Here is a 27164-nt window from a genome sequence, read left to right as displayed (position 1 = left end):
GGGCTTCAACTTCGTCAGTACTGCTGTTTTCTTTGTGTTTTGCCAAATTTGTCATTTCAAAAATACCGAATGACAATTTGAATGACTTATCGTTCACTTTTAAGCAATTTATGAACACATTTTTTTACACTTGCGCTGGGATCACTGAATGGGTCTTTAAAAGGCGCCCCATGTGTGCATGCTTAAAATCGCTGCCCCCCGCCCACTCGGCATGGAAAAATCCCCCCCCCTCTATTTTTGGCTGGGCAAAATTTTTGCCCCTTCAATTTTACCCACTCCCAGGGCTTTTACAGCCCTTTTTTGACGAATGGGAAAATCATTTGGGCTACTTGTTCAACAGCGCGCTGCCGCGCCTTCCGCCGCGATTATGCGTTCATCTAAAATGTGCTGGCAACACCTGATTATAATAATCAATATCTTTTCTGCATTGGCCAGCTAAAGACGCGAGTGCACGACATCTTTGTCCGATTTCTAGTTGTGTTTTGACTCAAAATTACACATTATTGAAAGATGCCTTCGGCAAGCGCAAATCCAGGTAATGTACACTATAATCTAAGGATAATTTTGATCAGTAAATGTTCGAGTAAATGTTAATAAGTAATGTAGAAAAGTGGTTTTTAAAATTGCGCAAATCTTCGATCTGACTTGAGACGTGATTGCATTGTTTAATAGCGGAGCTGACATGCTTTAGGCTGAGCACGTTGTTACAAGAGTGGAATGTACTGCCTGAACATATAGTTAACATACCAATCACCTCAACATTCAAGACCGAAGTTACAGATCACCTAAGAAGAAAGCAACTACAACAAGCATAAGCAACCCACGCGCCCTCACATCCCTTCGCGCTTGACTTCATGTATGGAAGCGTTGCGAAGTATTCTTCAAAGTCAAAAAAGTCAAAGTCTTTAAATCAGCTCAGTAGCTTGAAGTATAGTGAAGTTATGCTCAATTAAAGTTGTGGGTCATTATTTCTCAATTCACCCAATGGGAAACACCTCACCCCCTTCAAATTTGTTCAAAATTGGTATACAGGGTGATTTTGGCTGGCAAAGCTCAAATTTCAAATTTTAGCTTAATCGGACGTACGGTTTTCGCGCTATGCCCCGCCCATTTTTGGCGATTTCGGCGAAAAATGGCGCGCCCATCAATATTGTCGCGACCATATCTCCGTAACCGTAGGTCCTACTGAGCTGAAATTGGTGTCATTATTTATAATTTAGCTAATCTCTCAAAGAATCTAAATCTACTATCATTTAGTGTGTAGGAGGAAGAGAAAAAATATGACCTTTTTTTCTGTACTTTGACCTTGTTGCCCACGTGACCGCGAGGCGAATTTGCGTTGGAATTACACCTCCATATGTTGTCTACATAATATCAAAAAATTGGAGGGGTAATATTTTTTGTTTTTTTGCTAGACTTTCACAAAGCAAGCATGCAGGTGAAAACATATGTATTTAATGCATGTACATATAGGCCTATACAATTGGCCTATATTATAATAGTATCATGTGTACAATATACTGAGCCTACATACAAAATTACAGTTTTTCAACCACATGCTTGCTTTATGAAAGCCTAGCAAGAAAACAAAAAATATTACCCCTCCAATTTTTTGATATTATGTACAGTACAGATCGCAAGAAACTAACCGCCCTACACGCGATGATATCGCGACGGGTTCCCGTGGCAAAAACGTGGGTTTTTCGTTGACCACGCAAAAAAACCACGTGGCAAATGGCATACACAACGCGTTGTCAGCGCGTGGAAAACCCGTTGACAATTAGTAGCAGATTCTCGAGTACAAAAGTCGGATGACACCTCAACGAAAAACCACGCATTTTGCAATCTGGATTGGTTATGAGCCAGCAAGATTGACATTCTTGAGTCGATCAATAACCTCAAAAGTTAAGACGATAATCAGGTTAGTATTTGTTAGATTCATATTTTACATTCACTTCGGTTTTTGCATGACAGTAAGGCCTAAGCTTAATAATATTGTGAAAACGGCGATTTGTAATGTTTTTTTTTTTCTCTCGTATTAATCATACGGTTTTGTATCTAATCAGATTCTTCATCGTAGCAAATCGCTTTATCTATCAGAGAACTTGACAAGAAACATCTTCTCTGACCTCTGAATTACGATCTATAATTATACTAATTATAATTACGTTATCCCGGTTCGTTATGCATCCCGATATTCATCATTTAATGTTATTTCTCTTCCAGGTGAGCAATGCAATCATGTTCCTGACAAGAAATCGAAAAATTCAGACCACCATGCACCACGGAACGTTCGAGAGAACTCCACCAGCGATATTGGCAAGAACCCGACGTTTGGCGTGTTTTAGCAAGCGCAAACTCATCCCGCTGGTGACATCAAATTTCCTCACACATCCTTGTATCATTTTGTATGGGAAACAACACATAGGCCTACATGTGCGAGTCCGACGAGTCGCAAATATTCTGCACCCAAAACATAATATTAATACTAATATTAATATCTTGCCATTAACAATTTTGTAGGCCTATATCATTCAACATTTTCGTGTAGGCCTACCTATTAAATCGCCGACATACCCAGGTTTTCATGCTGTTCTTGTTTGTTCTTACCTTACACATATTTATGATCTTAGTACTTCTGATATCATTTATCAGTATTATTGTTCTATTTCCTTTTCGTTGCAGAACTAAAAGAGCACGTAGATTTATATCCAATCATCTATTTGCCAAGTGCACCAAAGCCCCGAGACCCAGAACTGAAAGAAGCCGATACCCTGCGGTCTTCAATGACCCATCTCAGCCCCGGGATCTCAGCCCTGCATCTCAGCCCTGCATGCGGCAGCCGGACCAAACAACTCATAAATCATGCCATGAGATTTATTTAATTCGAAGGCTTGCAAGATCGCACCGAAAAGATCATCCTGACACGACTTTAAACTCGTAATGTCAATACAAGACACCAGTTCTTGCTGCTCAGCCTCCGACTGTACTGAATATTAAATGTCATTGTCATAATTTGATTTATACCGAATGACCAATTCCAATATCTGAATTATTCAAATTGGCCAAGTAAGTACAACTGCAGTCCCACGATCTCTGGAATGTGAACATCACTGATGATGCACATCGCATGCACATGGTATCACCCGGGCCCCGTGGTATCACGCATGATGTAAACAATAAATTAAAGAATAGAAAGTCACTCCCCAAATTTTTGATGTCATGTCATTCACCAGAGAAGATTCTCTGCATTCACTTTTATGACAATTTCAACTGTATTCAAATTAATGCTGCAATCCGAGATGAATATAACTTCGTCTCATCTGCAATCTACAAAAGTTTTTTTTTTGACAAACTTTTTAAAACTAGGTGATTCTGTTGTTTTCATAACAATAATAACTATTTTCCATTAAAAGAATCAACGAAACCCGATTATTTTGAACAGATCGGCAGGAAGCCAAGAAGAAAACAAAGAATGTTAATGTACTGCCAAATCTCCGAGTCTTTTATTTTTACACATGCGATCTCGAGTCATTTAATTTTGTTTACTAAGAATAAGAATTATTTTGAATGAGGAAGGGGTGGCAGAAAGTTCCGTCTAGAAATCAACGTGATATATAAAATTATTGTTGCGACACGCAGGGAAATCCCCAGCTCTAACATGCATGATCATGACTGTCGTAATAGAGTTAGGGACCTGGGAAAGTGAATAAATAAATAACACAATTTGACCACTGAGTGAACCCTTGGTTTCATTAATGTTCCTGGGTGAGGGGCGTGGCTTAGTATTACTGTTTGGGTGTGTACGTGAGATTGTTTTTAAATACCAAGATTTGCGTTTTGTTTGTTTAAAAAACGGGCCTGAAATTTTAGGATTGGCGACATTCATACTGACAGATTTTATAAATAACTTTTATTAAGGGACGCACCATTAGATATTATGGAGAGTCTAGGGAGTTGGGTCAGGCAGAATAAAATTGTTGGCGAAATTTTTTAATTTTATTAATGTACGTATTCCATTTTTTTACGCATCAGTGAGGCAATTTTTTTTACTCATCAGTAGGCCCTAAGGTGATTTTTTTTACTCGTCAGTGAGGCAATTTTTTTTTCAAAAACTCCCTAGCCCCCATTCCCCATAATAATGGTGCGTCCCTGAAATACTGCCCATGCGCAATAGGCTTGCATGTACGAATTGCTGTCAATCAGTGCCGGGCTTCAACGCATGCAACGGTTGAGTGACAGCTATGCGGGTTACATAAATCCACACAACGTGCGTGAGTACGCAGCGGGAGTACTACGCTGTGAGTCGCTGACATGAAAGGCGATATCAGACGGTTGGCGCCTCAGTGGCCATTGAGCTAGCGTATATTTTGCGTTTGCGGTATCTACAAACAGTGAGGGGCTTACGCTGTTTAGTGTCACTTACACAAGTTACGTCCTATAGCCAATTGAAAACAGTTTTATTTGGAAATATTTGGAAATTCATTAACCAATCAGCGGATCGTCATTTCGGGGTTGTCGCCAGACGGTTTGTTTAGTGACGGAGGAACACAAACCGGCTGGGACCGAGACAAGATCGAAATTCCCTTGTTTACGTTTGACCCTGGGGATTTACCGGCTGTACACAACGGCTCCTAAAAACGTGTGGGTGCAATCAGAATTATGTGAAAGCGATGGGGGTAGGGGACAGTAAAATGAGAGCGAGGTTAGGGGCCAGGGGACAGTAAAGCGAGGGGTAGGGGAGAGTTAAGTGAGAGCGAGGGGGTAGTGGGACCGTAAAGTGAGAGAGGGGTAGGGGTCGGTTAACGTTAACTGAGAGGCAAAGTCAACCAATTTTGCCAAAAATTGACGCACAAATTGTAAAAAAAATTTTTGTAAATTTGGATTTTTACTAGAGACTAGAGAGGGGCCAAGAGTCCTGTCCTGACTGGGAGCATTCTGGAGGGAGGAGAGGGCAGAAAGGTCCCGACCCGGAAAGAGGTTTTAGGTAAGTTTTCTACAAATGTATTCATTTTCCTAAGGGATGCTACAATTTTTAAGTTGAGCAATCAGTATATTATAATATATAATAATATATTGGAAAATACATTTCAATAATTGGAATTTTTTTTTTTTTGGGGGGCAAAGTGAATTTAGGCAAATCGATAAATGTTGTGCAAAATTGCTGCAAAAAAAAGCGGAAATTTACGTAATTTGGGGGTTTGCCTCAAAAACTGAGGGGGGGGCAAGAAATTATTTTTGGGGAGGCAAATGCTCCCCGTGCCCCCCCCCCTCCCGTAGCGCCGCCACTGATTATAATACCAGGGGTGTGAGTAACCACAGATAAAAAAGTCTGAATTTTGGAAAGCTCCTATACTTTTGTACAGAGGAAGAGCAGAAAACGAGATAAAAATTGAGATCAAAAAATCTGAACTCTCACACCCCTGTAATACGCTATTCTCTAGTTTTGTCTGTCTCTGTCTGTCAGTGACTGCTAATGTGAGGCTGTCGTAGGTTGTACAGGGGTGGTTAGGTGAAGTTCTGCCCTGGCATGAAGAAGTTTATGTTCGTTAAGTCATCTGATCCCGGAGCCCCATCCCAGGGGTCATCCAAGGTCAAATGACTAAAACTGTCGTGTGAAGCCGTTCTAGGTTGTAATGGGGCCCAAACTCGTGGGTAGGTGAAGTTCTGTCCTGGCAATTAAGAAGACGTTTATGTTCGTTAAGTCATCTGACCCGGGGCAAATTGAGGTCAAATTACTAACAACTGTCGTATGGGCATGAAACTTGGTATGTACAGTCAACATTTAGAGCCAACATTTTGGAAGGTCATTTTGGGGTCATCCGAGGTCAAATTACTACAAACTGTCGTGAGGGCATGAAAGTTGGTGGGTACAGACAACATTTAGAGCCAAAATTTTGGAAGGTCATTTTGGGGCCATCCAAGGTCACCCAGGGGTTATCTGCGGTCAAATTAGTACAAACTGTCGTATGGGCATGAAAGTTGGTGGGTACAGACAACATTTAGAGCCAAAATTTTGGAAGGTCATTCCAAGGTCACCCAGGGGTTATCTGAGGTCAAATTAGTAAAAACTGTCGTATGGGCATGAAACTTGGTGGGTACAGACATCATTTAGAGCCAAAATCATATAACAAGTAAATTAATTATCAATAATAATAATATAGATGGGGAATGCCGTATATATTTCAATATTTTTTCATTTCTGAAATTGTATGCGTGTCCATAGGGTCATTTGGTGTATTGTGAAGCCAATTGCACACCAGGCAGGGTGCATACAAAATGTATCATACTGGTGCTCCTCAAAAGAACGGAAATTCCTAGGATATGTATACTAGCGAATTCCAATATGTAAGGATGACAGCTCTTCTAAAGTTTTATTCAGATTTCCTTTGACAGCTTAACCATCGCTAGTACCTATATGTGTGCGACGTCAAGCATGTGCAAGTGCAAATAATACGTGCTGGACGGCTAGCAGCACGCTCAATTTGTAAGGAAATCTGAATAAAACTTTATCACGCTATTGTATTTCTGTTTAGTTGAACAACTTTTATCAATATTTACTTCAAAGCAGAATTTACAAAGAAAAATAATCTCAGGGGCTATTTGCTTGAACTGAAAATGACACTGAGAAAATCGTGAAAAGGATGAAAGTGTAGAATTAAAATTCCCTTCTAAAAACTTGACTCAAGTTCAGACAACACAGAGGACATAATTATATTTTTTTTTTTTCTATGCTCAAACCATTTTAATGATGAGTTGATCTATCATTTAACAAGTAAATTATCAATAATATAATAATACATTGTAGATGTGGAATGCTGCATATATTTCAATATTTTTCATATTTGAAATTTTATGCTACAAGTACGTGTCCATAGGGTCATTTGGTGTATTGTGAAGCCAATTGCACACCAGGCAGGGCGCATACAAAATGTATCATACTGGTGCTCCCTCAAAAGAATGGAAATTCCTAGGATATGTATACTAGCGAATTCCAATATGTAAGGAATGACAGCTCTACTATCACGTTATTGTATTTCTGTTTGGTTGAACAACTTTTATCAATATTTACTTCAAAGCAGAATTTACAAAGAAAAATAATCTCAGGGGCTATTTGCTTGAACTGAAAATGACACTGAAAAAAAAGGATGAAAGTATAGAATTAAAATTCCCTTCTAAAAACTTGACTCAAGTTCAGACAACACAGAGGACATACTTTTTTTTACTTATGCTCAAACCATTTTAATGATGAGTTGATCAATCATTTAACAAGTAAATTATCAATAATAATAATAATAGATGGGGAATGCTGCCTATATTTCAATATTTTTTCATGAAATTTTATAGTACATGTAAGTGCGTGTCCATAGGGTCATTTGGTGTATTGTGAAGCCAACTTTGCACATCAGGCAGGGCGCATACAAAATGTATCATACTGGTGCTACCTCAAAAGAACGGAAATTCCTAGCATATGTATACTAGCGAATTCCAATTTTTTATGCTGGGTGATTGCGTAATTATGTAAGGAATGACAGCTCTACTATCACGTTATCATATTTCTGGTCGGTTGAACAACTTTTATCAATATTCACTTCAAAGAATTTACAAAGGAAAATAATCTAAGGGCTATTTGCTTGAACTGAAAATGATAGAAAAATCGTGAAGAGGATGAAAGTGTAGAATTAAAATTCCTTCTAAAAACTTGACTAGAGCTCAGACAACACAGAGGACATAATTATATTTTTTTTATTTACAAATGCACAAAACATTTTAATGAGTTGATCAATCATAACAAGTAAATTATCAAGGATAATGATAATAGATGGGGAATGCTGCATATATTTCAATATTTTTCATTTTTGAAATTTTATGCTACAAGTAATGCGGTCCATAGGGTCATTTGGTGTATTGTGAAGCCAATTGCACATCAGGCAGGGCGCATACAAAATGTATCATACTGGTGCTCCCTCAAAAGAACGGAAATTCCTAGGATATGTATACTAGCGAATTCCAAATTTTTATGCTGGGTGATTGCGTACTTATGTAAGGGATGACAGCTCTACTATCACGTTATTGTATTTCTGGTTGGTTGAACAACTTTGATCAATATTTACTTCAAAGCAGAATTTACAAAGAAAAATAATATCAGGGGCTATTTGCTTGAACTGAAAAATGACAGAAAAATCGTGAAAAGGATGAAAGTATAGAATTAAAATTCCCTTCTAAAAACTTGAAACAACACAGGACATAATTATATTAAACATTTCAGCATTGCAAGGGGGGGTCGGGACGACAATTTTTAGTAGGCCAAGGGGAGGGAATTTTTTATCTTTTGAAGTTTGCCCATCCCGGGGGGACAGATAACTTTTGCACAGCCCCTTGGGTATAAAGTACCATTGAAGTACGAGTTCCATGGGTACTTAAGTCTCAGTCCATGTCATCACTCCGGGAACATGTATGTATACCCATACAACAGGTTTTTTTAACTTATTTGACATCAGATGATCCCTGGTGACCCCGAAATGACCTTCCCAAAATCTGGTTCTAAATGGTGACTGTAACCACCAAGTTACATGCCCATACAACAGGTTTACTAATTTGACCTCAGATGACCCCGAAATGACCTTCCAAAAATTCGGCTCTAAATGTTGACTGTACCTACCAAGTTTCATGCCCATCCGACAGTTTTTACAGATTTGTCCTCGGATGACCCCTGGTGACCCCAAAATGACCTTTCAAATAGTTGGCTCTAAATGTTGACTGTACCTACCAAGTTTCATGCCCATACGACAGTTTTTAGTAATTTGACCTCAAATGACCCCTGGGTGACCTCGGATGACCCCGAAATGACATTCCAAAAATGTAGCCCTAAATGTTGACTATACCCACAAAGTTTCATGCCCATACGACAGTTTTTAATAATTTGACCTCAGATGACCCCTGGGTGACCTCGGATGACCCCGAAATGACCATCCCAAAATTTACCCCTTAATGTTGACTATACCCACCAAGTTTCATGCCCATACGACAGTTTTAGTAATTTGACCTCAAATGACCCCTGGGTGACCTCGGATGACCCCGAAATGACATTCCAAAAATTTGGCTCTAAATGTTGTCTGTACCCACCAACGTTCATGCCCATACGACAGTTTTAATAATTTGACCTCAGATGACCCCTGGGTGACCTCGGATGACCCCGAAATGACCATCCAAAAATTTACCCCTTCATGTTGACTATACCAACCAAGTTCCATGCCCATACGACAGTTTTAGTAATTTGACCTCAAATGACCCCTGGGTGACCTCGGATGACCCCGAAATGACATTCCAAAAATGTGACTCTTAATTTTTATTGTACCCAGCAAGTTTCATGCCCACACGGCAGTTTTTAATAATTTGACCTCAGATGACCACTGGGTGACCCCGGATGACCCGAAAATGACCTTCCCGAAAATTTAGCCCTAAATGTTGACTGTACCTACCAAGTTTCTTGCCCATACGATAGTTTTTGCTAATTTGACCTCCAGAGTCCAGATGACCCCGGGTGACCTTGACCCACTAAACAAAACAAACTTGTTCTGTCTGGGGTCAAGATGCACCCACCCACCAAGTTTGAAGAACGTATGACCCCTAGTCTCCGAGAAAAGAGGCGGACATCCAAACAAACAGACGGATAAACTCAGTCACAGATTGTGGTGAATTATGTTATGAGTCTCTCGCGACCCACAGGGCCGCAAAGAAATATCCCGGGAAATTACCAGGGCCTGAGAAATACTAGGGTATCCAATGAGATCATGCAATGGGATTGTTTCACTTGTTTCCTAGGTTTGTTAAAATACCCGCCCATTCAAATATGAAGTGAGGGGCGCACCATTAGATTTCCAGAAGGGGGGGGGGGGCATGGGAGTTTTTTGAAGAAAAAAAACTTCGCCCACTAGTGAGACGAAGAAAAAAACTTCGCCCACTAGTGAGAAGAAAAAAAAAGTTTTGTCTCACTGATGAGTAAACCCCCCCACCTAACTTTGTATTTGGTATACATTAAAATTGAAAAATAAATACTTAGCCGAAAAAAAAAAAATCTGCCTTCGTGGCGAAAAAAAAAAAAAAATCCGCTGCCTTCAAGCGGCAAAAAAATTCTACCTAACCCAAACTCCCCGAGAATCTATTGGTGCGTCCCTAATGATATCAGGAATCTTGGCATCGGCGCATGGCATGAAATAGCTTGTTTACTGTTTTATTCGGATTTCATGTCAACTCGCGCGTGGGAAGAATATTGAAAGATTCGTGGATATGATCAATTGGCATTTTCTGCGGAATGGGGTCCGAAATTTACCAAAAAGTCGGCGTCAATAAAATTGCGGCCCCTCTCCTATTTTGACAACAAAAATTTTATGACCCACCTCCCAATACACCTTACCCCTTAAACAGGTTTAAATTGTATTGAAATCAGTTTTTTTGAAGAAAATAAACACACTAGGGAGCGATCGTTATTTATGGCAGGGGGGGAATGGGTAAATTTAGGGGAACACGAAATTTTTTGTGGTCTTGAGGGGGGAACCTGAAATTTTAGTTGAACCAAGAGGGGGATTGTTAAATTTTAAATGGAGAACATTGGGAAAACAAGGGGGAATGCTAAAATTTTGAGCGGACGCGAGGGGGGAACGCGAAATTTGTTGTCGATATTTTTGCCAAAACACCCATTCCCCCCCCTGCCGTAAATAACGATCGGTCCCCATATCTGTAGTCATCTTGTTATTCTTGTATCACGCAATCTCTTCCGGTATGATGACAAGCAATCATGTACGTGTTGTGGTATACCATCCCATCCGGACTGAGTTACCATGGTGACGATGAATGGCCCTGGTACAATGTATTGCATGATTGTAAATGGAATGCGGTACAGCATACACTAGTAGCGGTGACCCTGGATGTTCTACAAATCCCTTGAGTTGCACCTGGGTTTCCCTGCATAACCGTGGGAATGTTTTATGCGACATTCAAGTGCGTATGCGTTTCAAATGAGGACGACTACTGGTGAAAATTTGAATGATCTTGTTAATATAGGAACTTTTAGGAATATAGGAATCATGGATCTTCTCTTCCACCAACACCTTTCCTTGTGTCTTTCTTGATCACACACACGCATGCATGATACACGCATTACCTGGAATGACTAAATAAGGAAGTATCAAAATAGGAATGAACAGCTATTCAGGAAAATATAAAATCGTTAATCGTGTTTGAATTACTACGGTATCGTAAAAGGACAAGACGGCAAGGCCTTCGATATCAGGCCATTTCTATAAATGGAACAGCTATCGATGTTACTTTCTGGAATATATAATGGCAGCTTTTATATTTTTGATGAAGGATTTAATATAGGCCTAAAGGTAAGATTTTTAAGCCAACTACATGCCCATCACGATACTACTTGGTGGTCGACTCGGCGAGAAACCTCAACGGTGATGATGATTCTGTGGTGGGTTTTGTCATAGATTATCAAAAACATGTTTTGATAATCTATGGTTTTAATGGAGAAGAACGTAGAACGTGAAGAAAAAGCTTCATAATTATGCTAATTGATATTAGCTCATGACCTTCTCTTTCCTATCCCCCGAAGTTCGTACCCGTGAAGACTGATGAGTGTTTCGGGCTATCGCCGTGACCGGCGATGGACGGAGCTCGGGAAGTCATTTGGTTTGGTTTCATGCTGTAAAGTTTGTTTCTCTCTTCAACTCTGGTAGCAGAATAATCTGGGTTAGACCAGAGAAGAAAGAGAATCACACTGCAGTGTAGGCCTACTAGAAAATAATTAAATTACTTACAACCACTTGGCTTCAAGTTGACTACATTTAACATCCTTTGTCATCTTGTTGACATGCACTTGACATAACAATACATCGATATTGATCAAGAGTCGGGATATTTTAGGCTTTCTCGAAAAATATAGAACCCACGATTCCACGCAAAGTCAACGCAAAGTCAACGCCAAGGTGTGGGTACGATGTGTGTGAAATTCGTTGATCATGTTGATTGCCGTCCGTGGTCCGCGCGTTGTCACACGCGTTGATTCTGTAAAACACGGGTTGATAATGCGTTGTATTTTCGTGTGATTTTCGTGGTGATTTTCGTGTGATTATCGTGGCCACGGGTGTGTTTCGTTTAGTTTCTTGCGACCTGTACTGTAGACAACATATGGAGGTGTAATCCTTGATTGGTTTACACAGGTAATAGCGCATGAGCGCGTAAAAGGAAGACTGATCTATCTGGTGCTGATCGGAGAAAAGGAATAGCAGCAAATGGCGAAAAATTGCGTACGTTTACAAGGCAAAAAACAGCTTTTCTAGGCATTGTTGACATACCTTCGCGAAAGAAAGTTTCCTACATGTGCTATAAAGACTTGCCCAATATAGAAATGGCCACATTTGCTTCAGCCTTCAGTCCTGTTAAGGGGTACTACACCCCTGGCCAATTTGTGCCTATTTTGCACTTTTCTCAAAATTATAGCGCATTGGTGACAAGTAAGATATGTATATTATAGGGGCAAGGACTACACCTACTGTACTGAAAATTAAGCAAGTCAAAGCAAGTAGTTATTGATAAATGATCAAATATTGGTTTTCCCTCATTTTTGACTGTAACTCCACAACTGTTGTCTGTGCTGGAATAAAATTTTCATTGCAGTAGTTGTAGTCCTTGCCCCTATAATATACATATCTTACTTGTCCCCAATTCGCTATAATTTTGAGAAAAATGCAAAAATAGGCACAAATTGGCCAGGGTGTAGTACCCCTTAATGTTATTTATTAAATAGTGTTAATGATTTCTTCCGTACTCCAAAGTCCAATGGTTCCAACGTGGATGACACAATGTATTTTATGATAGTCTCACTACACTCACTGCCAGATTGTGTTGGTCTAACGGCACTCGTCGATCCTACCAAACATGTGATATTAGGCCAATGGAACTCGATTATTAGTTTCCGATTGGATGTTTGAAAAAAAAGGACGAGGTCGCTATTTCATTATTCATTATTCGGTCTCTTTTCATTATCCATTATGTCAACAAAATCAATGATTTTATGAACAGCTTTCTCCAAATTTAGGTTCCCCACCAGTACCAAAGTATATTGTTGATGAAAGACCATCTCAAAACCGGTAGTAATGCTTAGATCATCTTTACAGACATTTTGCAACAGATTGAGAAAAGATTTGAATTTGTTTTCATTAAAATGAAAAGAAATTTGCAATTTTTATAATCACTAGAAACATGATGAGGTAATCCTTAAATTTCCATTATTTACTACATGTATCCTCTACCCCTACAACTAAGGCCGCAAAAAAAAGAGATCTCGCTTTTCACGCCGCGATTCTCGCTATTAACCAATTATCTCGCTTTTGAAGAAAGTTCCCAAGCAGTATACTTACAATAAAAATGTTGCTTTATGCCATAAAAGTTCACCGAATTCCACGAAATGAACTTCTCCATCGGAAAAGTGTGCAGAATTCAACAGCATTGGCATTGCAACCAAAAGTGCAAAAGCCATGGCTTTACTTGATAAAAAATGACATTTCATTGCAAATGAGTTCAAGTTTAGGCCAAATATCATTATATTTATTGAATTACTGGCATATTTTGACTATAAAACATAATTCAAGGTCAAATTTTTGTCACTTTTTCTTCAACTCACACCGGCATCGGCAGTTCTGTTTACATCACTGACCTAATCTGAACAATAGAGGGCAGGCAACATTTATTTATTTATTTATTTATTTTTTTGATTTTCGTATTTTCGGGCGTTTTTAAAGCTTCTTATGCCATTTTTCGGGGGAAAATCTCGCTTTTTAAAATTTTGGATCTCGTTTTTTACTTCAAAAAATTGCGTTTTTTTGCCGGGGCCTACCTACAACTAAGAAAAACTGCTGATTATGATCAGCAGGGGATGTCAGAGATTTTGAGAGTTTCAATTTTGATTATTCCCATTTCAATTATTCAGATCATTGACTTTTTTATGAAAATAATGAAAGTTTTGGTCAAATTGAAAAAGTGATGCGGGCGGTCAATAGGAAACTAACAATCGAGTTCCATTAGCCTTAGAGTCATTCCATATCAAATCAACCAATGGGTTGGCAGGTCACCCCCTCAGATTTTGCTGAAAATCATTTCTAGCATACCTCTATGGCAATAATGAACACATGGAAAAAATTAGCGCTCAACTCCAAGCGGTTTCGGAGATAAGGCTTGTCAAAATTTCACCCAGACCCCCCCTTTTTGTTCTTGCGAGTCCCATCGTTGAATTTGTCGCGTTTTGGAACACTAATATTTTGCCTTTAGGAAAAAGATATTAAGCTGAAAATTGCTACCCAGAGTGACTTTCACCCAAATAAGCAGATTATGGCCAGTCAATGGCTTAACTGTGTATTAGGGAAATACAAAAATTTGAAATTTGGACACCAGAAACTTGACGACGTAGTCTAAAAAGTGCTGGTACTTTATCCTTGATACAGAAGTCAGCATGCAGTGAAAGTTAGATTTCATAAAATAAAATCGCCTTTGTTTAAAAAATGGATCATCGCGGTAAAAAATGATGCATTTACATGTTTTTTTTGTACAGTAAGTCATTGTAAGGCATTGTCAATGATGGCCGCAGAAAAGTGCAGTTTTTAAAAAACAGACATTTGCCCATAACTTCGCTAGTTTTTGACCTACAGACATGGTTGACCCCTCAATTTTTTAAGTTAAATAATCACCTTTTTAAACAAAATAATTTCCATGTGAAATATCCCACTTGAAAATTTTGTGAACATGCCTAACTCTGGTCTGAGACTTAATTTTATGCACATGTGCATGCGCGATGGAGTTCTATGCCCCTGTCATACTTGCTTGCCGCAGGCGCAGCGGCAAGCCGTATGACGTATCAGCCAATCGTAAGCCTTTGTTTGGGAAAAAATAAAAAAATGTAACACCGCCACCTTTTCCTATACCCCAATTCATGGCACATGACCATATGTAATCATATGACTCAAATGCAGCCCTCGAATTAACCCACGGCACCCATGGCATTTTGCCGTGGGTGCCCATCCCCACTGCCGTAATGCCCTCAAAATATGTCCTTTACCCAAGGCAGTCACTTGCCGTGCCCTCTAATGAAGTTGCCGTCGGTGCCCCAGCCCGGCCCCTTCATTATAAAATCATCTAGATGTTTGTGTGTGTTTTCTTCACTTTTGAGAAATTGCCTTGGTGCCCTTCTCAAATTTTCAACAGTTCCCATGATGCCCTATTGAAATATTACAAACTGCCGTGCAAGGCATTAGCCAGAGGGGTGTCTTTCGGGTGTCCAAAATGGTCAAAAATACCTTATTCTACAATATCAGGGTGTCCACTTCCTATTCACTCCATTATAAAAATCAGAATTTTAGGGTGTCCAAATGACACCTGGACACCCCTCTGGCTAATCAACTTGTCCTAAAAAAGTTGCCGTGCCCCTTCAGATCCTTAATTCGAGGGCTGCTCAAATGTCACGGATACATTGTCTATAGGTACAAATCTGAGCCCACAAGCAAGTTTGAGCTGAAACCATTAATGGATGAATGGGCACCATCCGAAGTTGGGAAAATACCATTATATATGATTAGAAAATGTATAGCTGCCATATGGCTATTGCGCAATGTTCCTATGGGTTATTCATTCAAACTTTAGGGCCACGGAGGACCCATAAGACGAACTCGGAATGAATTTAAATTTTGGGAATCTTATTATTTCATCATTTGGCCCATTTTAAGACTATAGCTACATTAAATTTGGTTGACAAAAGGGGGCATGATGCACCCTATTGCACGCCTTAGAACTCAAAGCCTGTAACCTGCCTATTTTTGGATTGTGGCTAACCTTGTAACAGCCTATTTGAATTGGATAGCCAAATAATTTGTAACACTTGTATTGACAATGTCCTTCTCTTTTCTTTTATAACAGGTAAACAGCTTGTGGAAGGGAGATTGTATATTGGCAATCTCAACCATCGTGTCACCAAGCAGGAAGTGGAACACACCTTCTCCAAATTCGGCGCCTTACGCGATGTATGGATCGCTCGCGACCCACCAGGCTTCGCCTTCATAGAATATGAAGTCACACGAGATGCCGAAGAAGCCATCCGCATGCTTGATGGACGTGAAGTCCTTGGCTCTACGATAAAAGTTGAACAATCGCGAGCACAGGGTGGTGGTAGAGGTGGGGGCCGTGGTGGTGGTGGCGGTAGGGGTGGTGGTAGAGGGGGTGGTCGTGGAGGACGAGGTGGACGTGGAGGACGCGATGATAGGGGCGGATCAAGAGGAGGACGTCCACCTTACGGTCGTGACTACGGCGGCCCATCATCGGATTATGGTGGACGTGGTGGATACAGAGACGACTCACGCGGAGATCCACGCGGTCGCTACGGTGATCCCTACGGAGACCCATACAGCGGAGGATATCGCAGCCGCTCACCAGTCAGACGCAGGTATATTATAGCGAGATGAGCTCGTGATTTTACTTCCGTGTGAAAGCGTTTACTAATCGTAAGCCATTATATCGTGACAAAAGCGATGCCGAGGTAACAGAGCGTAATAGAGTTTTGAGTCGCAATCACGCTTAATAACCCACTCTCCTTTTCCCCTCATTGGTAGAAAAGTTTCTTGTGACAGGGCTATTGTTTCATTTCAGTATCATCATCCAGAGCGGTGGACAAGCGTAACGCAATATTATTATGGTTTCAAATAGAATATGGTAAACCAAAGATAAGTGTTGTTATGGCACAGTTTTAACTTTGTGCCTACAGTAGTTATATGATTTTGTGATCCCACCTTTCAAACCCAGTAATTCAGATACCACTTGTTCGATTCTGCAGCAATTTATAAGTTTTGAGTTGATAACCAAGTAACCAAAACTTTATTATCGACCTTTTCGGTAAATCCTATAAGCCTTGAAAGCATAGTAAACACACTATAGTATTATGTATAATTGCAATTTAATATAAGCATGTGATCTGAATCTGATGAGGTTAAATTTTTCTTGTTCATAAAAAGCTTCATATTGAAAGTGCAGTCGGCAGATTGATGATAGACGTCTGAAACGGTAGACAGGGATCTACATGGAAGCGCCAAAGGTTTACCATTTGCGCTCTAAAAGTACAAGATAATAAGTTCACATTGTCAATCGTACGAACTTGCCTCGAATCAGCGTAGCGGTTACATGAAGCAAATATTTCTTCCATAAGATAGCCATATACCTGTATCACCAAAGCCGTCAAGAGCTCAACACTCTATGTATCCGAAATGTAGCCATTGTCTGGAAACTGTAGTGGTACCAAATGAAACCCAAACCTTCACTTTGATTGCTTTTACAATAACCAGAACCATTGGTACATACAACTCTCTGCATTTGATGGTTCAATACTCAATAGCATAAATGCATCGCTAGTGGTTATAAAATGAAAGTGTTGCACCTAATACCAACAGAAGCCTTCCAAGAACGAGAGATTCTAACACAAGCGTCACATGTGGCATCATGAATCAAGCACTCGGTTATACATGTACTAGTAATTCCCTCTACACTACAGTCTGTAAAGATGGGTCTCGCCAATCAGCTGATATTGAAAGCTCTACGAGGTATGCCTTAACCAATTGTCATCAATTATAACGAGGAGCACTTCAGAGCACATTATGTTTGTTGCAAAGCAAAAGGAATACTGGAATAGTTTTACAAACGTAGTCAATGTGGACTAAGTACATAGGCCGTGGGCATAGCCAAGAAATTTCTACTTTTGATATTTTGAGAATGATTCAAGCAACAACCAGATGATTGCACGTACACAAGCGCAAGTTCTTCCAAGTCTGTCTGACCAACCTTAACCATTCGGAATTGAAGTTTGAAACTTTATCGTGCCATAGTACAACTAAGTTAGCAAATCTATAACTGCAAGCTGGAAGAAAATCCTGGATAGTTACAGCTAATCACTCAGTATTAACACAACCAGTTTGAAAGTTTTTCGCAGCACCTAAATGTGATTGAATAACTGTTTGTCCGTACTGCTGCTTTAGTAAGGAACTGACAAAGTATATATATTGTAGCCAGACAGTTCTCCCCAGTTGCATGTATACATCCTCACATTGTGGTATTATAATGACTAGCGATCCCAGTGCCATAACTGTAACTGCATTGTACAGTACTGTATGTTAGAACTGAAAAACGTGGTAAGAGTGGAGTAAGCATAAGCACGCCGACTGAAAAGTTCCATCTTTTCAAGTATTCGTATTTGTCAGATTATAGCAAGGCCATTTAGCCTATACATGTATGTATGTTATCGCAGATATTTTTCCGCAAGTTTGAAATATCGTCCGTATACAGTGAACGCCAGGCTAGTCTTGACGAATTGAGTGATTTCCCGTGTATTATCCATTGTATGACATTTAAGGAATAGGGCACCGATTGTCTAGCTACAACTATCTCATTTAGAATGAACTCGCTATATAATAAATATCGCAATACAAAAGACTGCATCCTCGTAGTACAATTCTTCAATGTTCCCTATAAAAAACAATGACCTCAATAAGCCACAGCTTTTAATGTTTCAATATTAGCGCATTGGCTACGCTTGAATGATGCTCTGACTACAATGTACATTTATCAAGCGCAGAGTAGACCGATTGGAACCCGAATGAACCAAGAACGTAACGCTCGCATGTTAAGCACGTACTGTTGCCAGAGCTTCATACTGGGCACTACTCGCTATTTCAGTCCGTTGTAACGTCTCGTCAAATCACATTTTGAATAAACATTTTAGGCAATTTCTGCTTATCCAAAATCTCATCGCGAACTGCCCGAAACAATTACAAACAGCTAATAGTTTCAACTGAACAGACTCGCATAAACCAAAATGAGAAAACTGCTTTAAAGTTTTTGCCATGTTCGGACGTCCAATTGACAGATTTGGAAAGCGCTTCAAATTCAGTCGCCCGCCAACAAATGATTATTAAGCACTTTGTGACACAGCATCCTGACTACCTTATCTTCTAGATATTTCAAGAGCGCACATTAAACCATTGCCATGCCACCTGGAAATCATGTTCAATTCATGAAGTGCTGAGGGGAAGATAGTCGTGAGTTAAAGCACTTGTTCAAAATTGCTCAAGTTTGTCAAAATCCTTCAGAAACATGAACTTAGCAGACTCCACATGTACCGAATGCTGCTCTCACACGGTGCAATTAAAATTCACCAAATTCAGCGAATCCAGACGCTTGCTTGATTCATTCACCAAAAAATATCATGGATACAATAAGAAATAGAATGTAACTTAAAGAACTGTTGGCTTGGGGTCAGTGTTGTGGAACTGTGAACCCTGTGGATGAGATGAGGTCTTGGACAGTTGTTGGGAATATGTGGTGAGTTCAAGTGATATATGAAAAAAATAGTTAAATATGGTGAACGGGTTTAAAAATTTGTAGTTTATAAATTTGCTCAGCTAATAACATTAACTGGGTACACTCTGTAGCAGCTTGCATGTGTTGTCAAATAAGAGGATAATGTACAGCCAGCTGGTACAGCTTGTGCCTTGTACAATGTTTTAGCAAGGCAATTGCAACTAATTAAAAGCAGTTTTCACCACATTTATTTAATGTAACATTCATTCTATTCACAGGACGGGAATCTATTCCAGTATGTGTGTGTGATTTATGCATGTGCCACAGTGCCTGTGTGTGCAGTGATTGAGATTTTATCTTCTTTATACAAAGGGCCCATGACTGGTTTTCATCCATACATGTACATTTGTTTGCTGGCATTTTAATTTGTGTACCTTCTTACACCTCATCTTCCATATATTCAGTATTTTGTAGCTGGAAATTTTAATGTCAAGGCTACAAGTAATAAGCTGTAGATTTGAAGTCCGAATTGACCAGAAACATTTCATGGTTTTTGGGTGAAGTATGAAAGTTGTTCATACGGTATGCACAAATAATGGATGTACCGGTACACAAAATGCCGTAAGCCCATAGTGTAGGTAGGGTCTGCAGTAGAAATATGTTCTGAAATGATTGAAGTATTACATTTTTCCCAACATTCATGCAATTCTGCTTTGAAATTGATTTATTACCTACAGATTGCATATTGTACAATTGTTTTAGCTTTGATGAACTTTCCCTTGTTTTCAGAATGCCTGGGGCATCGCCAACAGCACCAAGGGGCAAGCCACCAATGAGCATGACAAGGTGCACAGAGTTCTTGTTACGGTCTGGCGAGGTGGCTATGGTCCCTAAAGCGTTAGCCTCCCGAAATTGCCCCCCTGGTTTTTAATGGGTATTTTGAACCTGTCTTTGTTACTTGTATTTATAGAACAACATTTATTGAAGTGTGTGATCTGATTGGCAACTCAATTCCCACACTTTACACGGTCAATCACAGATTTTTGTGTCGGTGAAAGTATATTTTTCTGATAACCCCTGTGCAATTTTAGGCCTGTTATAATTTGAGGGCTTCGGCAGTATGAACAAAAACATGTTGGTTTGGTGGCTTCATACTATTCTATGGGCCACTAACTATGATACACATTATTTGCTAGACCCTCCCCCCCCCCTCCCCCAACCAACTTGGAATAATAATGTTTGGGTGATGGGGCCCAAATAGATAAGTTTCTTTTGCAGATAACATTAGGCTTTAGCCAACTTTTTATGGACCATTGCAGCACTCAAAGGACCTGCCTGTTGCACGTTGTATATCCCAGATCCTATACATAGTTTACTAGTTACACTACCAGTTTTAAATACCTGTTGTCCAACTAACATCGTTTTTGATAGATTTTTAGCCTGTTCATTTCAGTTTAATATAATCCTATCTTCATTTCGCTTTTGTATTTATCATGTTAATCCGCTTTCAGTTTTTCATGAAAATGAAATTCTTTAATTAACATCATTTCTATCAAAATTGTGTAGTAGAAACTTGAAAGCACTCACAAGTGCTACTAAAGCACTTCAAATCAGATTGAGGTCAAAGAAAGAATAATTATGAATTAGGTAGCTACATGTACAACAGTTTTTAGAAATGTACCATTCTTCATGTTTTCCCTACAAAAGTGGCAATAGTCATAATATAAATTGTTAAATGCTTATGTGTTGTTTTATGTTCATTGTTAATTTGTTCATTTGCTTTAAATTGAAAATGTTCATTTTGATTTTATTGATAAATGTTTTTCATTTTTATACTTAACCTGGTATCAGTGTCTTAGCCAACAGAACTTGACATTTGCCTGTCATTTAAATAAAACTGAATCCTATGAAATTTTAAAACATTGGGGTCAGTGTACTTACAGAGTTCAAGTGAGTTATGAACTTGAAATTGGGAGTTAAATTCAAGTTGCAAGTTGAAAATATGCACTTCAAGACCAGCATTATTACAAACGCAAACATTTAAAGTTTAAATGTTATGTTTAAATCATTTAAACATTCAAGTACGGTACATTAATATTTCAAGTACCGCTATGTGTTGAACTTACTATACTTACAGCTCAACTTACCGTACTTTTCCTAACCAGACAGTCCATGCCAAAATTGTTACTACACCTTTACATTTCATCGAATCTCTTTTTGATGTCTGTCATTTTGAACATCACACTTGAAAGATGTATGCTATGTAGAACCTTTATTTTGCAATTTCATCATTTGCATATTATTAGCATATTTGCAAGAAAAAACATGAAAATCAATAAATACCTATATTTTTCACAATTTCAATATTTTATTAGAAATTAAGCATGTAGGCCGTTTGTTATGACTTGATGAATGAAACTGTTAAAACAGATTTTGATATTTTTGCTTATTTTTCCTTTTTTGCCCCAAAATGTGTAAAAATCAACATTTTTTTGGATGACCTATATTTTCTTTGAATATTTATCAAATTTCTTTATTTAGGTATTACAGTGCAGAAAAAGATGTCAAAAAAATCTGTTACACAGATTTCCAATAAATTGTTCCATTTTCCATTTTGGGTTAAATACTCAATTTTCATGCGCGGGATATTTGAAACATAAAATGAAAACATGTCCATTGCACTTTTTCCTCGAGATGTAGGCCTACTATAATATCAAGGTTACGGATATATTATAATCCCTTATCTTCACTGATCCATCAGATACCTATTGTTATGAATGATAAAAGGTTCAGAACTGGGCTACTAATGGTCTGTCAAGTATATAGTTATTTTCATGACTGTCAACTCAAAAATCATGCAAGGTCGAATGTAGGAAAAGTATGATCAGTTGAGCTGTACAATTTAAAAAAAAATGTACTATGAGTCTATGAGGTCCTAAAACAGACAAAATTAAAATTCATTATTTACAGAGTGAACTTAAAGTATATAGGCAAATGACAGGTGCGGTGGCTACATGGCTAGCGAAGATAACGCTGCCTTGTGTGCATCCCAATCATTGGAAGACATAAGTTTGATACCTGTCAATGACACTTGATTGCAAGGTCTTTGGTGCTTTGTTATTATCTATTCCATATCCAGTGACACCTCTTTAATTTAGCTGAACCTTTGGATGTAATTTAGGTATTACCACATTGCTTTAAAAAAAATCAATATAACAGGGCTGTGTGGTGCTGAGTTCGTGCCCCTCCAGTGAACGTATACCTAATCCTACCCAGGAAAATATGCATGCGGTGTCACTGGAGTTGGAACAGATAATAATATTATACACTTACACTTGCACTCGACTAATAAATTAACATCTTTTGCACATTTAGGCTAATCATATTGTTGTGGTCACCATATTGCAGAATAATATCCAACTATAAACCTATTTTGTTAAAAGAAGGTGACGTTACTTATTTTAAGCAGTGAAAATCCATTTTGCATTGATTGCTACTCGCGCTTGGCAAATCGCCTAGATATATGGACAGTTTCTATAGTAAACTGTTATTCGGCATTTAAAGATCACAATAAACATTGCAGGATAATGTTGTCATGAGAGTTGCTTTTACCTACTTAATGCATTCCATTCACTTCATCTCATTTGACCAAGCAGGACACCCCCGTCAGCAGCTCCCCCCAGAGGTCGTGACTACGGTAGCCGGGATTATGGTGCCAGAGACTCTTACGGAGCTAGAGATACATATGGTGCACGCGACTATGGAAGAGAATCATATGGTAGCAGGGACTACGCAAGAGACTATCCACCCCCACCTCCAGCATCATCGTAAGTAATAAAGTCTACTTGCAGGCATGAGAATTTTCCTGCTTTTTTGTGGTCCAAATTCCTACATTTTCTTTTAATTTAAGTCCGTTTTGGCCCTATTTGCCTGATTTCACACACTTTTTCAGGCTTTACTTTTCAGGTTTTTTCATGGATGATCATTCTTATGCAGTTATGACTGTACTTGGGAAACACGTTTTAACACTAACAGCCCTCAGGTTTTAAAGAATTTGATATTGACATGGTTTACATTTTAACATATGGTCATTGGGTAATTTGAATTTACGTATTTAGTTTGAAACAAAAATCAATCAACTTGAGAAGAGGATGGCTATACTGCTTTTTTGCATCCTAGAAAAGTCACTGTAAAATGCACCATCTGCATACTATGGCGTGCGCACACTTAAAGACGCCTCTTAGATCGGGGGTAGCGCTAGGTTTTCAAACAAGGGGTCAAAAATTTCAAATTTTGTGAAATTATGGATCCAATACAATAGAAATAAAGGGTTCAAATGACCCTTTAGCAACCTCTACAGTGTAATTTTGTGCGCCAAAAGCCAAAAGCTACCCCTGGCTTAGATGCGCATGAAACATGTTGACGTCACTCCCGCATCTCGGTGAAAAATATTATAGGCATTTTGGTACCACGTCCTAGGTCCGCGACTACCTCAATGAGGTGGTCTCGATGCTACATCCTGAATGTAGGATCGAGACCACTTGCATTGCGTTTTCCCTAGGCTTGAAAGTGGACTCATTGTAGGATCAAGTCCACTTCCTGGTACCAAATGGCAAACAAGCATAATGAGAACGCACCCAATTAGACCAGTGCATGAAATAACAGCTTTCCTTTCAAAACTTGATATTTTCTGTAGATACGGACGTGCTGCTGCTGGTGGATATGATCGCGGCGCTGCCGGTGGATACGACAGAGGGTATGAAAGGAGCTACGACAGAGGATACGAAAGACCAGCATACGACAGACCTCAAAGGAGATCACCACCCCCAGGCCGCCGCTAAATACTGCCCTCAGTGGCATCATTCAGTGTTGTGTTCATGTGTTTTTTAATAGCTCTGTGTAGGTAACTTCATGTATAAATGTAGAACATGATGGATGTATAAAGTGTAGGCTCATATATTAGAGGCTTTCTCTACACTCTTTTTAGATACTTCAAGGACATATAGTTCTAAATTCCGTCGAAAGCGGACTGTAATTGCACCTGCTGTGAAATCAATACTATTATCGTCATTGGGCAGGAAAAACCTCCTATGTGTCTTTGGCCCCTGAACATGTTTAAAGCAAAACCCCCTATATGCAACTGGTTGGCAGTTTAGTTTTAAACATGTTCAGGGGCCACAAACACCTAGGTTTTTCCTGCTCAACACGTTATGCCATTCTTCACCTTGGCGAGGCAGTGATAGTGTGTATATCATTGTGCAGAACTTCATATCGCAAGTGTTCGCTCAAGTCGCTGGCATACATTTGCATACATACGCACATGCTTTTAAAGACCCCGCATAGATGTGTGCGTGAAACGGCTGCCTCGCCAAGGTGAAAAATGGTTGAGTGGTATAATGCAGACAGTGTCAATTCATATACCCAGATATAAATTTTGATATTGTGATAGTAGTTTTGTTTACAACCACTGTTACTCTGTTTAAAAAAGTGAAGGCAGTTCCATAAGAACTTGGGTGTTTTTAGGTTCAAAGGTCACTAAATTTGTATCTTGTATACTGTACATATAATATTATCGCATTGCGAGGATCATACATTGCATTACGAGGAGACATTATGTTCTAGAAAATGTTTAAAAATAATGGTTACTGACAGAGGATATGTACTGGATATGCTGGAAGTAAAGAAAGCGATACAAGTAATGTGTAAACAAAACTGTGTGTAGTTAACTGTACTTTCTTTTGCTTGATCTACAAAGACCACCTAAATATTGTATCCATAAAGTTGTATACATTTTAGTTACAAGGATTTTCTTATGGGATCTTAAGCATGTGTCAATTTGAAGCTTGAACCTAACCACCTCAACATTATTGACATCGATTCGATGCCAATGATAGAGATCATACTTTTGTTTGGTCAATCATAGGCGTCGAATTGGATGTCGATAATATGTCAAGGCCTTGAGGTGGGTAGGTTCAAGCTTCAAATTGATGCTTGCATTAAGTTAGCCAAGTTGACACCCGAGTTGCTAGTTCCTGTGCAACTAACTGGTAGCAATGTTCTATATCTTGCATTGTTACAATGTTGTACCTCAAGGTTGTTCAAGTAAAGTGGTGTGGTAACATAACGTAAAGATGCACCTAATGGTGCTATGGGCTCCCTTGACATACATGTAACTGGAATTTTATGCACAAATTAAGTGTCCTCCCATAAAAATCCCCCCAGCAAATAGGGTTCGTACCCTTAATTCTTGTTGGGATTTTCAGAGGAGGGAGCTCTCTATTTGTACATGAAATTACCCCAAGGCAAAGGAGCTCGAGTGCACCATTAGGCGAACCTTTACGGTATACATAGAGTACAAGGCAGATACTTTGCTGTAATTAAAACCGTATAACTAGATCCAAGCAACTTTTTGGTTATAATACATGGATTAAATAGCCAAAATTTACTTCAGTGTTTGGATATTTGGTTACCTATTTCCATTCTATATATTTAATGATTTAGCAAATTGGTAGTATGAACTTTTTGGATTGGAGGTCTGAAAATCACCAAAAATCCCTTTGTTTAATCATAGAAATAACTTTATATATAAACTCAATTTTTCCCAGCAAAGTTGAGTTTATGTGACCATGCTTTTTTGTGATTTCTGGTATTATGGCGACGATATTTGAAATTTTTTTGAATTGTTTATAAATTTGTATCGGTTGAATCAGGTATTTAATTTAAAGTCATTTATCTTGAACCTGTACTCTACAACATTCCTGTGTCATAATAGCCTTCTATTGACCCCTTTGCGCAGATCCGACATGCCAATGGGCTTTTGCAAAGCGTATGCATTAATCAAAGCATGCGTTATATCACACAACACACATATTTGAGATGACTGTGCAATGAGTCGATAGAGAGCATTTTGTATCATGTTTAGATTGTCTGTCCAACAATCTTGGCTTAGAATCTCAAATGAGTATTAAATTAACCTGGATCAATGAAAAGTGTAAAATTGAGAGAAAAATTACTGTCAATCCTCCCCCCATGTAAATATTTAAGTCTTTTATTGTAATATCTTGTTAAAAATGAACCAGTAAGTTGTGAATGGTGTGCAACCTAAAGTGAGGCCTGTGACTTGGAGACATACACCAAGAATTTGCCCTAAGTGTACAGTGTATAATGAATCTGGACATTGGCCATTTGAAATTATGCAGCTGGACAAATTCAGTAAAATATTTAAGAATATATCTTTTGGTTTTGTTTCACGTCTGGGATACAGGGTGTTTTACACGTACTTTCATTGTTAGGAATTGGCCCATTTTGCAGGAAATTAACTGAGGATTTGCTGAAATAATTTTGTGGGTGTTTAGTAATGTTGCCTCCTTAAGTTTGCAAGTGTGCAAGTTTAACTATTGACACTGGACAAAGTTATTTGGTTCAGTGTACATAGGGAAAAAGGAACATGTTTGACTTCAGTCCAAATGAAATGTGAGGTGTTATTCACCTGCTTGTTAAAGTTGACTTGAATCAAATTAATTTTACTGTAAACTGGTGGTTCACACTGCATTGAGTAGGATGAAATCAAAACTTCGACCAGCGGTTCTCCGCCGGTTCCGTCCGGTTGCTATTGTTCTAAACAAAGGCAACCGGGCGGAACCCTGGTCGAGTTTTGATTTTGTCCCTAAGAAAATACATGCCCTAAATTTTGACTTGCCATGTGTGAACAGAAATGCCTATTATTTTGGTCTGCCAATTAATTTCAGAGCAGTAGTTATGCCAGTTTT

At 38.9% G+C, this 27164-nt stretch overlaps 1 protein-coding gene across 2 annotated transcripts; it reads left to right on the top strand.

Moving 5' to 3' along the window:
* Window positions 1-405: 405 nt before the first annotated feature.
* On the top strand, window positions 406-26921 carry LOC140149480 (uncharacterized). 2 transcript variants are annotated; one of them, XM_072171610.1, is made up of 5 exons: window positions 406-535; window positions 15973-16495; window positions 20185-20241; window positions 23052-23222; window positions 24092-26921. In XM_072171610.1, the coding sequence occupies exons 1-5, from the start codon at window positions 511-513 to the stop codon at window positions 24234-24236; spliced, it is 921 nt and encodes a 306-aa protein (XP_072027711.1). In that variant the 5' UTR covers window positions 406-510; the 3' UTR covers window positions 24237-26921. The 2 variants fall into 2 exon arrangements, with proteins under 2 accessions (XP_072027711.1, XP_072027779.1); XM_072171678.1 differs by lacking the exon at window positions 20185-20241.
* The last annotated feature ends 243 nt before the right edge of the window (window positions 26922-27164 follow it).

This window comes from Amphiura filiformis, chromosome 1, assembly GCF_039555335.1.
Source record: "Amphiura filiformis chromosome 1, Afil_fr2py, whole genome shotgun sequence".
NCBI lineage: Eukaryota > Metazoa > Echinodermata > Ophiuroidea > Amphilepidida > Amphiuridae > Amphiura > Amphiura filiformis.
The sequence above is the reverse complement of the archived record's forward strand: the minus strand, read 5'-3'. Positions and strand labels throughout refer to the sequence as shown.